The sequence below is a fragment of the Physella acuta genome, unplaced genomic scaffold (genome assembly GCF_028476545.2).
Source record: "Physella acuta isolate Inbredline_101_S28 unplaced genomic scaffold, ASM2847654v3 ptg001718l, whole genome shotgun sequence".
NCBI lineage: Eukaryota > Metazoa > Mollusca > Gastropoda > Physidae > Physella > Physella acuta.
In genome coordinates, this window is record NW_026733230.1 from 1 (window position 1) to 12,989 (window position 12,989).

At 42.7% G+C, this 12,989-nt stretch overlaps 1 protein-coding gene across 1 annotated transcript; it reads left to right on the forward strand.

Moving 5' to 3' along the window:
• Positions 1 to 2,914: 2,914 nt before the first annotated feature.
• Positions 2,915 to 7,824, forward strand: LOC131930103 (mucin-2; the record flags this gene model as incomplete). Its single annotated transcript, XM_059286464.1, is given in 4 exon segments — positions 2,915 to 3,155; positions 4,758 to 4,938; positions 5,441 to 5,582; positions 5,870 to 7,824. Coding segments are annotated over 4 exon segments (2,519 nt in total), but the record flags the coding sequence as incomplete, so codon positions are not given.
• Between the last annotated feature and the right edge of the window lie 5,165 nt (positions 7,825 to 12,989).

Below are 12,989 nucleotides of genomic sequence, written 5' to 3' on the forward strand. Positions count from 1 at the left end.
TTATTTATTATATTTATTTATTTTTTTTTATTTATTTATTAAATTATATATATATATATATATATATATATATATATATATATATATATATATATATATATATATATATATATATATATATATATATATATATATATATATATATATATAATATTATTTATTTATTAATTATATTATATATATATATATATATATATATATATATATATATATATATATATTATATATATATATATGTATTTATTTATTTATTTATATATTTATTTATTTATATATTATGTAAATGTATATATATATATATATATATATATATATATATATATATATATAGTATATATATATTATATATATATATATAAACTAGCCTCTGTGAAAAACCTATCTCTAAAGAACCATGACAAGTGTGTTTAGTAATCAGCATATACCCGGCGTTGCCCACCCTAACCCTAACCACAACCAAAAACACAAACACAAACGCAAACAAAAAAGCAAACGAAAACAAACCAAATCCAAACACAAGCACAACCACAAACGCAAACCCAACCCAAACCAAAAGAAAACACAACCGCAAAAATAAACTCAAAGTGCTCACAGTATCGCCCGGGGTGCCAAATCACACCATGCCGAGGCGCCGGCGGAACCGTCTGATTAACTTAGTAAACGACTATTTTACCCCAACTTATTCTTAGTCTTTTGCACTCACTTAAACGAACGTAGGCGCTATAGCGAACACGAGAAGGCCTGGGGCGCAAAATAGTCCCAAATTTCAGGGTGCCGGAGGACGCCCGGATTCGATTCACTTAAAGGCTATAGTAACCTTTCGTATCCATAGTCTATAGCACTGTTTAAGGCGAAATTATGCACTATAGCGCTCATATGATAGCCCAGGGCGCCAAATCGAACCCTGCCGGGCGCCGGCGAGCGCGCCTGTTTCAATTTAATGAACAATTAAAATACCCCAAGCTTATCCGCAAACGGAAAGAAGTAAACATATAGGACATTTAGGAGCTGGCTTATTAACTGTTATTGATTTTTTTAAATAGTAATGAGAAATTTTTAGTAAACTGTACGTTCAGTGTATAAAATAAATGAAAGGCAGTATTTAAAATGCCTACCACATTGCAATTGATCAATCGCCGATAATTATGCAATAATTTTTTCACTACATTAAAACAAAGTAATAAAAAGTAAACACCCCCCCCCCCCCCCCCCCCCCGATGCAATGTTTTTATAAAGGGAAGTAATTGTGTTTTCCTAATTTATCAAAGAACGTAATGAGTGCTAAGGAACTAAATGTAAATATTTTTCAGACTCAATAAGAATTTTTGTGAAAGGTGATGCATTTTTAAAATTGTATTCGATGGACATGCCAACATCAAGTTTGAAAAATGAAAATTGTTTTACTGTACAACACCTTCAATATTAATTTTTAAAATCATTAATTTAGACGATAAGCACTTTAGATGTATAACACTATGACGATGAAGTCTATTACTTTCTTATATTTCTTTGTAATGCGCGGTCCCCGATCACATACAGAATTCAACTTGATATATTAGATATATAAATGACCATTTGAATGGTCAGATAGGACGTGATGATCGCCCCTGTGGGACTACTTAGAGATCACTTAGGGGAGATCACTTAGGAGAGATCAAGTGAGGGCACAGATTAACGCCCTTCGTACGGGAGACCACTGCTGTGAATATCAGCAAGCGGAAGTTGATGGGTTCTACTTTTGCGATGGTTAAACTTTACAACCATAACAACAAAGAAAGACAACCCAAAGAGTCATTGTTTCAATCGTCTGCGGTCATCTTGTGTTTATTGCCAAGTGGGTCTACAGAATTTCAATTCTACTCGCACATCGTTTGCTAACTTATACCAAATGGATTTAGGTCAAACAAAATATCGTTAAAAATATGCTTTACTATGCATGTGTTGTGTTATTAATTAATTTTAAAATGCCAAGGTCCGGGAGGGGGCCTGGTCAACACAGAGAAAGAACGGCGATGTGACCTTGACCCTGGTGTGTAAACAGTAACGTCACGTAAAAAAGGGGGCAGGCTATGGTAGGACTATGGTAGGACTAGACTGCGGTGGTAGGACTGCGGTAGGACTTATGGATTAAATTGCTGAGTCAGCGAATTTTCTCTGTTTCTAACTTGCCTGATTACTAGATCTAGATCTAGACCTTTTGAGGGCTGTTGGTTTCTTCATAAAACTTATTGGGTTGTTTTTTTTTTACAACCCTTATTGTTTTATTTAGACATTTTAGAACTGCAAATATTATTCTTGTAATGGCTTTGTGTGTAAAGCTGTTCTGTTGGCCTCTACTACTTGATTGGAAGCATCCAATCTAACGCTTGCCGCATGAGAAACAGCTGTAGCCTAAATGGTAGGTCAGATAGGTTTATTTACAACTGGGGTGGGGGGGGGGCTAGGACGTCAGGTCAGAGGCCCACGTGTCGGGTCAGAGGTCAGGCCTGATAATCTCTCCGCCGCTCACGGCATTTTTTTTCAAGCGTTTAACAGTTTTTTTCAAGCGTTTAACAGTTTTTTCAAGCGTTTAACAGTTTTTTTCAAGCGTTTAACAGTTTTTTTCAAGCGAATACTTTTTTCAAGCGTTTAACAGTTTTTTTCAAGCGAATACTTTTTTCAAGCGTTTAACAGTTTTTTTCAAGCGTTTAACAGTTTTTTCAAGCGTTTAACACTTTTTTCAAGCGTTTAACAGTTTTTTCAAGAATCGGCTTTTTAAATGAGTGTCCCAAAGAAAAGAAAAATATTTGATCTGTAAATGATCCCACCCCCTCCCACCCCCTCCAGGCAGAGTGATTGCTCTTGTTATGTACGTTCTTCTTCCATTTGAACATTCAACAAATTGTCTTTCCACCCCCCACCCCCCACCCTCAAGTTTGTGGTCAGGTCAAGCAGGATTTGGTGTTTGTCATCGATTCCTCTGGCAGTGTCAGGAGAGACAACTTCAACAGAATCAAAAACTTTCTCGCCGACCTGCTCGACCCATTTCCTGTGGGAGCAGACGAGATTCGCATTGGTCTGGTACGTTACTCCAGTCACGTGCAAGTCGTTTCCCGCCTCAACCAAAACATGGACAAGCAGGACAAGGTTCGAATCTTCCGAGGGATGGATTACAAGTAGGTTACAGGGTCAAGGTTACAGGGTCAAGGTTACAGGGTCAAGGGTACAGGGTCAAGGTTACAGGGTCAAGGTGGGTGGTGTTAAGGTGGGGGTGGTGTTAATGTGGGGGTGGTGTTAAGGTGGGTGGTGTTAAGGTGGGGGTGGTGTTAATGTGGGGGTGGTGTTAAGGTGGGTGGTGTTAATGTGGGGTGGTGTTAAGGTGGGTGGTGTTAAGGTGGGGGTGGTGTTAAGGTGGGTGGTGTCAAGGTGGGTGGTGTTAAGGTGGGTGGTGTTAAGGTGGGGTGGTGTTAATGTGGGGGTGGTGTCAAGGTTGTGTGGTGTTAATGTGGGGTGGTGTTAAGGTGGGGTGGTGTTAAGGTGGGTGGTGTTAAGGTGGGGGTGGTGTTAATGTGGGGGTGGTGTTAAGGTGGGTGGTGTTAATGTGGGGTGGTGTTAAGGTGGGTGGTGTTAAGGTGGGTGGTGTTAAGGTGGGGGTGGTGTTAATGTGGGGGTGGTGTTAAGGTGGGTGGTGTTAATGTGGGGTGGTGTTAAGGTGGGGTGGTGTTAAGGTGGGTGGTGTCAAGGTGGGTGGTGTTAAGGTGGGGTGGTGTTAAGGTGGGTGGTGTTAATGTGGGGGTGGTGTTAAGGTGGGTGGTGTTAAGGTGGGTGGTGTCAAGGTGGGGTGGTGTCAAGGTGGGGGTGGTGTCAAGGTTGTGTGGTGTTAAGGTGGGGTGGTGTTAAGGTGGGTGGTGTTAAGGTGGGTGGTGTTAAGGTGGGGTGGTGTCAAGGTGGGGGTGGTGTCAAGGTTGTGTGGTGTTAAGGTGGGGTGGTGTTAAGGTGGGTGGTGTTAAGGTGGGTGGTGTTAAGGTGGGTGGTGTCAAGGTTGTGTGGTGTTAATGTGGGGTGGTGTTAAGGTGGGGTGGTGTCAAGGTGGGGGTGGTGTCAAGGTTGTGTGGTGTTAATGTGGGGTGGTGTTAAGGTGGGGTGGTGTTAAGGTGGTTGGTGTTAAGGTGGGGTGGTGTCAAGGTGGGGGTGGTGTCAAGGTTGTGTGGTGTTAAGGTGGGGTGGTGTTAAGGTGGGTGGTGTTAAGGTGGGTGGTGTTAAGGTGGGGTGGTGTCAAGGTGGGGGTGGTGTCAAGGTTGTGTGGTGTTAATGTGGGGTGGTGTTAAGGTGGGTGGTGTTAAGGTGGGTGGTGTTAAGGTGGGTGGTGTTAAGGTGGGGTGGTGTCAAGGTGGGGGTGGTGTCAAGGTTGTGTGGTGTTAATGTGGGTGGTGTCAAGGTGGGTGGTGTCAAGGTGGGGTGGTGTTAAGGTGGGTGGTGTTAAGGTGGGTGGTGTTAAGGTGGGTGGTGTTAAGGTGGGTGGTGTCAAGGTGGGTGGTGTCAAGGTGGGTGGTGTTAAGGTGGGTGGTGTTAAGGTGGGTGGTGTTAAGGTGGGTGGTGTTAAGGTGGGGTGGTGTCAAGGTGGGGGTGGTGTCAAGGTTGTGTGGTGTTAATGTGGGTGGTGTCAAGGTGGGTGGTGTCAAGGTGGGTGGTGTTAAGGTGGGGTGGTGTTAAGGTGGGTGGTGTTAAGGTGGGGTGGTGTCATGTTGGAGTGGTGTCAAGTGTGAAATATTTTCCAGACCAGGCAGTACAAGGACCGACCTTGGCCTTCAGACAGCGAGGACAGAAATTCTCGTGCCGGCCAACGGAGACCGGCCGGAAGTTCCGGACACGATCGTCCTGGTCACAGATGGCACCTCGGACAACCGGGACTTGACGGTCATTGAGACTGGACTGCTCAAGGCCAACCCCGGGCTAAAGGTGAGACAGGGTTCAGGGACAATCTGGGGTTAAAGGTGAGACTGGACTGCTCAAGGCCAACCCCGGACTAAAGGTGAGACTAGGTTCAATGCCAGTCTGAGGTTAAAGGTGAGACTAGGTTCAGGGACAATCTGGGGTTAAAGGTGAGACTGGACTGCTCAAGGCCAACCCCGGACTAAAGGTGAGACTAGGTTCAATGCCAGTCTGAGGTTAAAGGTGAGACTAGGTTCAGGGACAATCTGGGGTTAAAGGTGAGACTGGACTGCTCAAGGCCAACCCCGGGCTAAAGGTGAGACAGGGTTCAGGGACAATCTGGGGTTAAAGGTGAGACTGGACTGCTCAAGGCCAACCCCGGGCTAAAGGTGAGACTAGGTTCAATGCCAGTCTGAGGTTAAAGGTGAGACTACGTTCATGAACAATCTGGGGCCAAAGGTCAGCAATTTGATTAGCTTATTGTCTGGTTTAAGTTGTTGCTGTAGCTTGAATTTGACCTGTGTCCCAGATCCTTGTCGTTGGAGTGGGGAAAGACGTGAACAACGACGAGCTGTTGTATATCGCTTCAAGGCCGGACCTCAAGTTCAAGGTCGACAACTTCAAAGATCTAACCAGTATCGTCCAGGAGTTATTCACGGTCACATGCAGAGGTAGGGCAGATGTTGAAGGGCAGATGATGAGGTGGGGCAGATGTTGAAGGGCATATGATGAGGCGGGGCAGATGTTGAAGGGCATATGTTGAAGGGCAGATGCACCTACTAGTTAAGGGGCGGGCCAACCTCTCAAATCTAGCTTTAATTATTCGATCAGATACAGGTTCCCATTCCATCAGGCTTTTTGTTGCCTCTTTTGTCAATAGCAAGGCTATTCAGCTTTCAGTTTCTTTGTACTGACATTTGGATGATCGCATTTTTTTTTGCCGCCATCTTCTCACCAGAGGCCAGCCTGACAACGACGGAACAGCCAACGTCTGACAGCACGGCGGCCCCCAGAAGCCACAAGTCGCAGCCTACAAGAAAACCCGGAACACGGAAATATGCAACAACCACGGAACCCGGGGCACGGAATTATCCAACATTCACGGACAGCAGCTCCGGTAAAACAGCAAAACAGCCTCGCTCTACCCGCCCCGCTCCAATCAGGACTACGGGCAGCGTGACGTCAGTCGTCACAACGTCTGACCAGACAAGTTCGACAGACATACGTCACAGATCTAGCGGCCCAACCCAGGAGCTGGCTAACATTCTCAGTGACACGACCACATCCAGTGACGTCAGCACATCCAGTGACGTCAGCACATCCAGTGACGTCAGCACATCCAGTGACGTCAGCACATCCAGTGACGTCAGCACATCCAGTGACGTTGGTCCAACAAACTCGACAACATCTTTGAGCCAATCACATACCTCATCACCGTATAGCACACTACATCTCAGTGCCTCATTGTTAGCACATACTGAAATAAACACACCTGCACACACCCACACAGACACACCTGCACCCACCCACACAGACACACCTGCACTCACCCACACAGACACACCTGTACACACCCACACAGACACACCTGACACAGACACACCTGTACACACCCACACAGACACACCTGCACACACCCACACAGACACACCTGACACAGACACATCTGCACACACCCACACAGACACACCTGCACACACCCACACAGACACACCTGCACACACCCACACAGACACACCTGCACCCACCCACACAGACACACCTGCACACACCCACACAGACACACCTGACACAGACACACCTGCACACACCCACACAGACACACCTGCACCCACCCACACAGACACACCTGCACACACCCACACAGACACACCTGCACACACCCACACAGACACACCTGCACACACCCACACAGGCAGAGCGCCACAGTTCTACCACGTAGTCACAAGAAATGTTTCCACAAGTTTGGTCAAAGATTTTGTACATGCACCTACACCATCCATACCATCCCCCACCCCACCTACACCATCCATACCATCCCCCACCCCACCGCCATCTTCACTATTTACTTTACTCTCTACACAATCAATGACCAAAAATGTCTCTTTCATTTCCACTGGACGGTTTATAAAACCCTCTAGATCTTCGCCGGCTTCCACACCATCAACTACATCAGCCACACCATCAACTACATCAGCCACATCAACAAGATCAGCCACACCATCAACTACATCAGCCACACCATCAACTACATCAGCCACACCATCAACTACATCAGCCACACCATCAACAAGATCAGCCACACCATCAACTACATCAGCCACACCATCAACTACATCAGCCACACCATCAACTACATCAGCCACACCATCAACTACATCAGCCACACCATCAACTACATCAGCCACACCATCAACAAGATCAGCCACACCATCAACTACATCAGCCACACCATCAACAAGATCAGCCACACCATCAACTACATCAGCCACATCAACAAGATCAGCCACACAATCAACAACATCAGCCACATCATCATCCAGCATGACGTCACCCCACAACGTCACAGCCTCCCCCAGCATGACGTCACTCCACAACGTCACAGCCTCCCCCAGTATGACGTCACTCCACAACGTCACAGCCTCCCCCAGTATGACGTCACTCCACAACGTCACAGCCTTCCCCAGCATGACGTCACTCCACAACGTCACAGCCTCCCCTAGCATGACGTCACCCCACAACGTCACAGCCTCCCCCACGACCGGCCAGGGGCGTGTCTCGACCGTCAAGCTGTACACCTATCTGGGTGCCGGCACCGTGTCCCTGATTCTCCTGACGGTGGGCGGCACCACGCTGATCATCGTCATCAGACGTCGCCTGACCCAGCACAAGGAGCGATGTCAAGAACAGTAACCGGGGGGGGGGGTCGTCTTGAGTCAAAGTTTACGTGGGGGGGTCATATGGACGTGGGGGGTCATCTGGTGTTTGTTTTTTAATCGCAGTATGTCGTGGATATTGTGGTGGATCAATAGATGGATGTCATGGATATTAGGGTGGATCAACGGATGTGTGTCATGGATATTAGGGTGGATCAACGGATGTGTGTCATGGATATTAGGGTGGATCAACGGATGTGTGTCATGGATATTAGGGTGGATCAACGGATGTGTGTCATAGATATTAGGGTTGATCAACGGATGTGTGTCATGGATATTAGGGTGGATCAACGGATGTGTGTCATGGATATTAGGGTTGATCAACGGATGTGTGTCATGGATATTAGGGTGGATCAACGGATGTGTGTCATGGATATTAGGGTTGATCAACGGATGTGTGTCATGGATATTAGGGTTGATCAACGGATGTGTGTCATGGATATTAGGGTTGATCAACGGATGTGTGTCATGGATATTAGGGTTGATCAACGGATGTGTGTCATGGATATTAGGGTTGATCAACGGATGTGTGTCATGGATATTAGGGTGGATCAACGGATGTGTGTCATGTCCTTGCGTTCTGCATTTCGCCATTTACTTTTCACTTTCTCGTGTACAAAGTATTGGCATCATGAAATCATGACAAAATCGAAATTGAGATTTTCACTAATATCAATGTCGGTAAATTAGATTTGCAATTTGAACTGTCTGTCTGTCTGTCTGTCTGTCTGTCTGTCTGTCTGTCTGTCTGTCTGTCTGTCTGTCTGTCTGTCTGTCTGTCTGTCTGTCTGTGAACAACATGACTTGAGTACCCTTTAAGTAATGTTCATGACCTTTCATATATAATATATAAATATTATGTCACATTTGTAGTTCTGTTATAAATTTCGATGTATTTTCGGTAACCGGAAGTGGTTCTTACTTGACTTCCGATTTCTCAAAAGTCAATAACTTGAGTACCGCTAAATGTGGACAAAGTTTGATAAGCGGAAGAATTAACTTCATATAAAAGTTTAAGATACTTTACTTTGATTACGTCCAATTTTTTAGTGACCTGCGATAAACGGAGGTGGTACTTACTGATTTCAAAGATACGGATAATTTTAATACCGTTTCAGTAACGTAGACCAAATTTTATACATAGGTATAAAATCTTATTCTCTTAATACTTTCAAATCTTAAGTGGTTTCCCGTCACCCGAAAAAGCATTTTAAGCCATTTAGATTTTTCAAAAAGGTAATCAATGTTTCATTTACAAAGTAGGCCTACTATATCTAATTCTCTTCTCTGTTAAACAGAATTGTCTGCATTCACATGGTGCGCATTTTTTTTTCTATGCGCTTCTATTCTATTTAAAACTGAAGTATTAAAACAAATTTATAAAAAATTTCATAAATAACCGTTTTAATAACAAGCTTTTATGTAATAATGCACTAAAAAGTAGAAAATAAATTATAGACTACTATTTAAATAACTATAAAGAAAAGCGTGGGTCACTTAAGTATCTATTGGATACCTTTACTAATATTTAGGAAGAGACCCACGCTTTTCAATTATAGCTATTTAAATAGTAGTCTATAATTTATTTTCTACTTTTAAGTGCACTATTACATAACAGCTTGTTTTTAAACCTCTTTTATGAAAATTGTTTTATTACTTTACATGTTTTATTTACGCTAGAGCTGCATGACTAAAAACCATCGCGCACCTATTGCACGTGATGACACCCTATTTAACGTGATGACGCGTGTCTAATAGAGCGGAATAGTTTGATGAGACAGCCTACTAATTTGGACAAAATTTTAATCAATTCATAAATAAACCGGGAGTGATCTCCCCTAAACTTTCTCGAATATTCTTATATGAAACAACAGGGGATGGCAACTCGTGATATAGACACGATTTTTAATCCATTTTAAATACTTAAACTTTTTAAAATAGAATAAAATCTCGTAGAAAAAAAAGAATTGCACATCACGTGAACGCCAAATAAAATGTGCATAATAGTGCGCAATATTATTAGTACTTTATAAATTCACATGCGTCTTTTGAGAAAGCGAAAAATGCGAAAATTATTACTTCCTGTCAACGGAAATTACTCAACATTTAACAGAAGGCAGAGAATTAAATATTTTACTTAAATGTGAAATTTTATTTATCTATCTGAAATAGTACTTAAGTTATAGGCTTTTGAAAAATTCAAAGTAGAAAAAAATCCACTTCCAGTTATCGGAAATCGCTCAAAAGTTGATACGGATCTATGATTTTAATATAATACTTATATTTGAAATTTCATCAACCTAGCTGTAATGGTACTCAAGTTATCGTGTTTATAGACACACAGGCACACATACACACACACAGACATACGGACAAGATTGCAAAATTATGTTTTTCCGACCCAGGGAGCTGTAAAACGTCGAGATTTGCAAAAATCTCGAATTATTTTTTTTTGCACGATTACAAGACTTTCTTTATACTTCGTATATACGAGAAAGTAAAAATTAATCAGGCAACCAATTAAGACAAATTCAATGTCATGTTGCATTGTCTTCATGTCTTGACCCACGTACCAACTACGAACCGTATCTGTCAGTTAGAAATGCCTGCAATTTCGCTCGGGCGTTTCGATCTAGACATACAGACTGACGACAGACAGACGAAGTGAGTTGAATAAAAGCTTGTAAAAACAGCACGATTGCCCTGGAGGTACCATCCTCCTTATGGTAATATATAAAAAAAGTTGGGATCACTCACATTGTATTTGTTTACCTAGAAAATTTTTTTGCTCATTGTGTATGTATATTGGTTGAGGAACAAATGAATATATAAATAGATTGTATATGTAATGGTTTTAGTAGACTAGTAATTAATCGTAGCAAGTGTAGAAAAAAATGTTTATATATATATATATATATATATATATATATATATATATATATATATATTAAGAAATACTGTTTATCGTGAAACAATTAAAAATATTTTTATAACGCCAATATTTTTTCTACATTATTACTGTTACTGTTCATGATAGCTTTTCTTTTTGACCAATCAAAAACTAATGTAGATACTGCACTTAATCTACCAATCGAACACTAATTGATTTACTGCACCAACTCTACCAATCAAACACTAATTAAATTACTGCACTAAATGTACCAATCAAACACTACTGAATGTACACAGATAATGTGACCACAGATAATGTGACCACAGATAGTTTGACCACAGATAGAGTGCCCACAGAAGATGTGACCTTGACGTCAAGTGACATTGAAACTAGAGAGTTATGTAATACAGTCTAAAAATAAAGACCACTATAACCAGTGGCGTAGCGAGGTCGGGTGTCATCCGGTGCGGCACTTAACGGTGTCACCCCCCTCCCCCGCTAAAAATTATACATATATATAAGTCAAATTTAATGTCATGTTGCATTGTCTTCATGTCTTGACTCACGTACCAACTACGAGCCGTATCTGTCAGTTAGTAATACCTGCATATTCTCTCGGGCGTTTCGATCTAGACAGTCCTGACAATTTTAGAAAGAAGCTTTGGAACGTACAGCACACCTCCTGTTAGATCACACTGAGTCCCTAAATAGACTGATTGTCTTTCTTATAGATGCTAAATATGTACTGCAGTCTCTAAAAAACCAGGACAGTCTTTGAAAGGCTCAACAGCACCTGCAGCATGATTGTGTTGCACTGGATCCGGGCCACTCCCAGGTACAAAGAAATGAGATCGCGAACCAGCTGGCAAATATTGGGGGAAAGAAAAAATAGCCAGAAATCCAAAAGAAATCAAAAGAATAATAAAAAACAATCACAAATGTGGTCTGAAACGCACCTAAACCACAAAAAAGACGACGGATTTTACAAATTATAACGTAAAAAACAACACATTTTCTTTAGTTTCAGAACAGGCCACAACAGCTAAAACAACACATGTATTAAAAAAAAACCTAAAAGTTGGGCCTGGTGAAACTTGCCCTTGTGACATGGCCCCGGAGTATGCAGAGCACGTCCTTCAGGACTTCTTCTTGTACAACCAGGCCCCTATACACCCCACTCCAGGAAAAACTATATGGGGCACCTGCAGATCTGGAGACCATAGTCCAGTTCATACACGAAGTTGGACTTGTTGTTTAAATCCTCCAACATAAACTCAATTAAGAACGCAGAAGAAGAAGAAGTCCATCCGTATATTTTTCCTTCAAAAATCTCAGTCGACTATACAGAGAGTGAAGGAATGACACACTACCTAGCGGGTATAGTGATGTCGTGAGTGAAGGAATGACACACTACCTAGCGGGTATAGTGATGTCATGAGTGAAGGAATGACACACTACCTAGCGGGTATAGTGATGTCATGAGTGAAGGAATGACACACTACCTAGCGGGTATAGTGATGTCATGAGTGAAGGAATGACACACTACCTAGCGGGTGTAGTGATGTCATGAGTGAAGGAATGACACACTACCTAGCGGGTATAGTGATGTCATGAGTGAAGGAATGACACACTACCTAGCGGATTTATGGATGTATTGAGTGAAGGAATGACACACTACCTAGCGGGTGTAGTGATGTCATGAGTGAAGGAATGACACACTACCTAGCGGGTATAGTGATGTCATGAGTGAAGGAATGACACACTACCTAGCGGGTGTAGTGATGTCATGAGTGAAGGAATGACACACTACCTAGCGGGTATAGTGATGTCATGAGTGAAGGAATGACACACTACCTAGCGGATTTATGGATGTATTGAGTGAAGGAATGACACACTACCTAGCGGGTGTAGTGATGTCATGAGTGAAGGAATGACACACTACCTAGCGGCTTTATGAATGTATTGAGTGAAGGAATGACACACTACCTAGCGGGTGTAGTGATGTCATGAGTGAAGGAATGACACACTACCTAGCGGCTTTATGAATGTATTGAGTGAAGGAAGAAATGGCACACAACTAGTGTCGTGTCATCACAATGTCATCGTCGTGTTATTTATGTGTCAGCCCCATACACGATGACATAAAGTCAGGTGGTGGGGTGAGAGTAATAGAGTGTTGAGTCTGTGACGTCAGTGTCTTATCTACTCAAGAGGCCTCAAGTGGTCATAAGTGGTGTGCTCATCCAAAC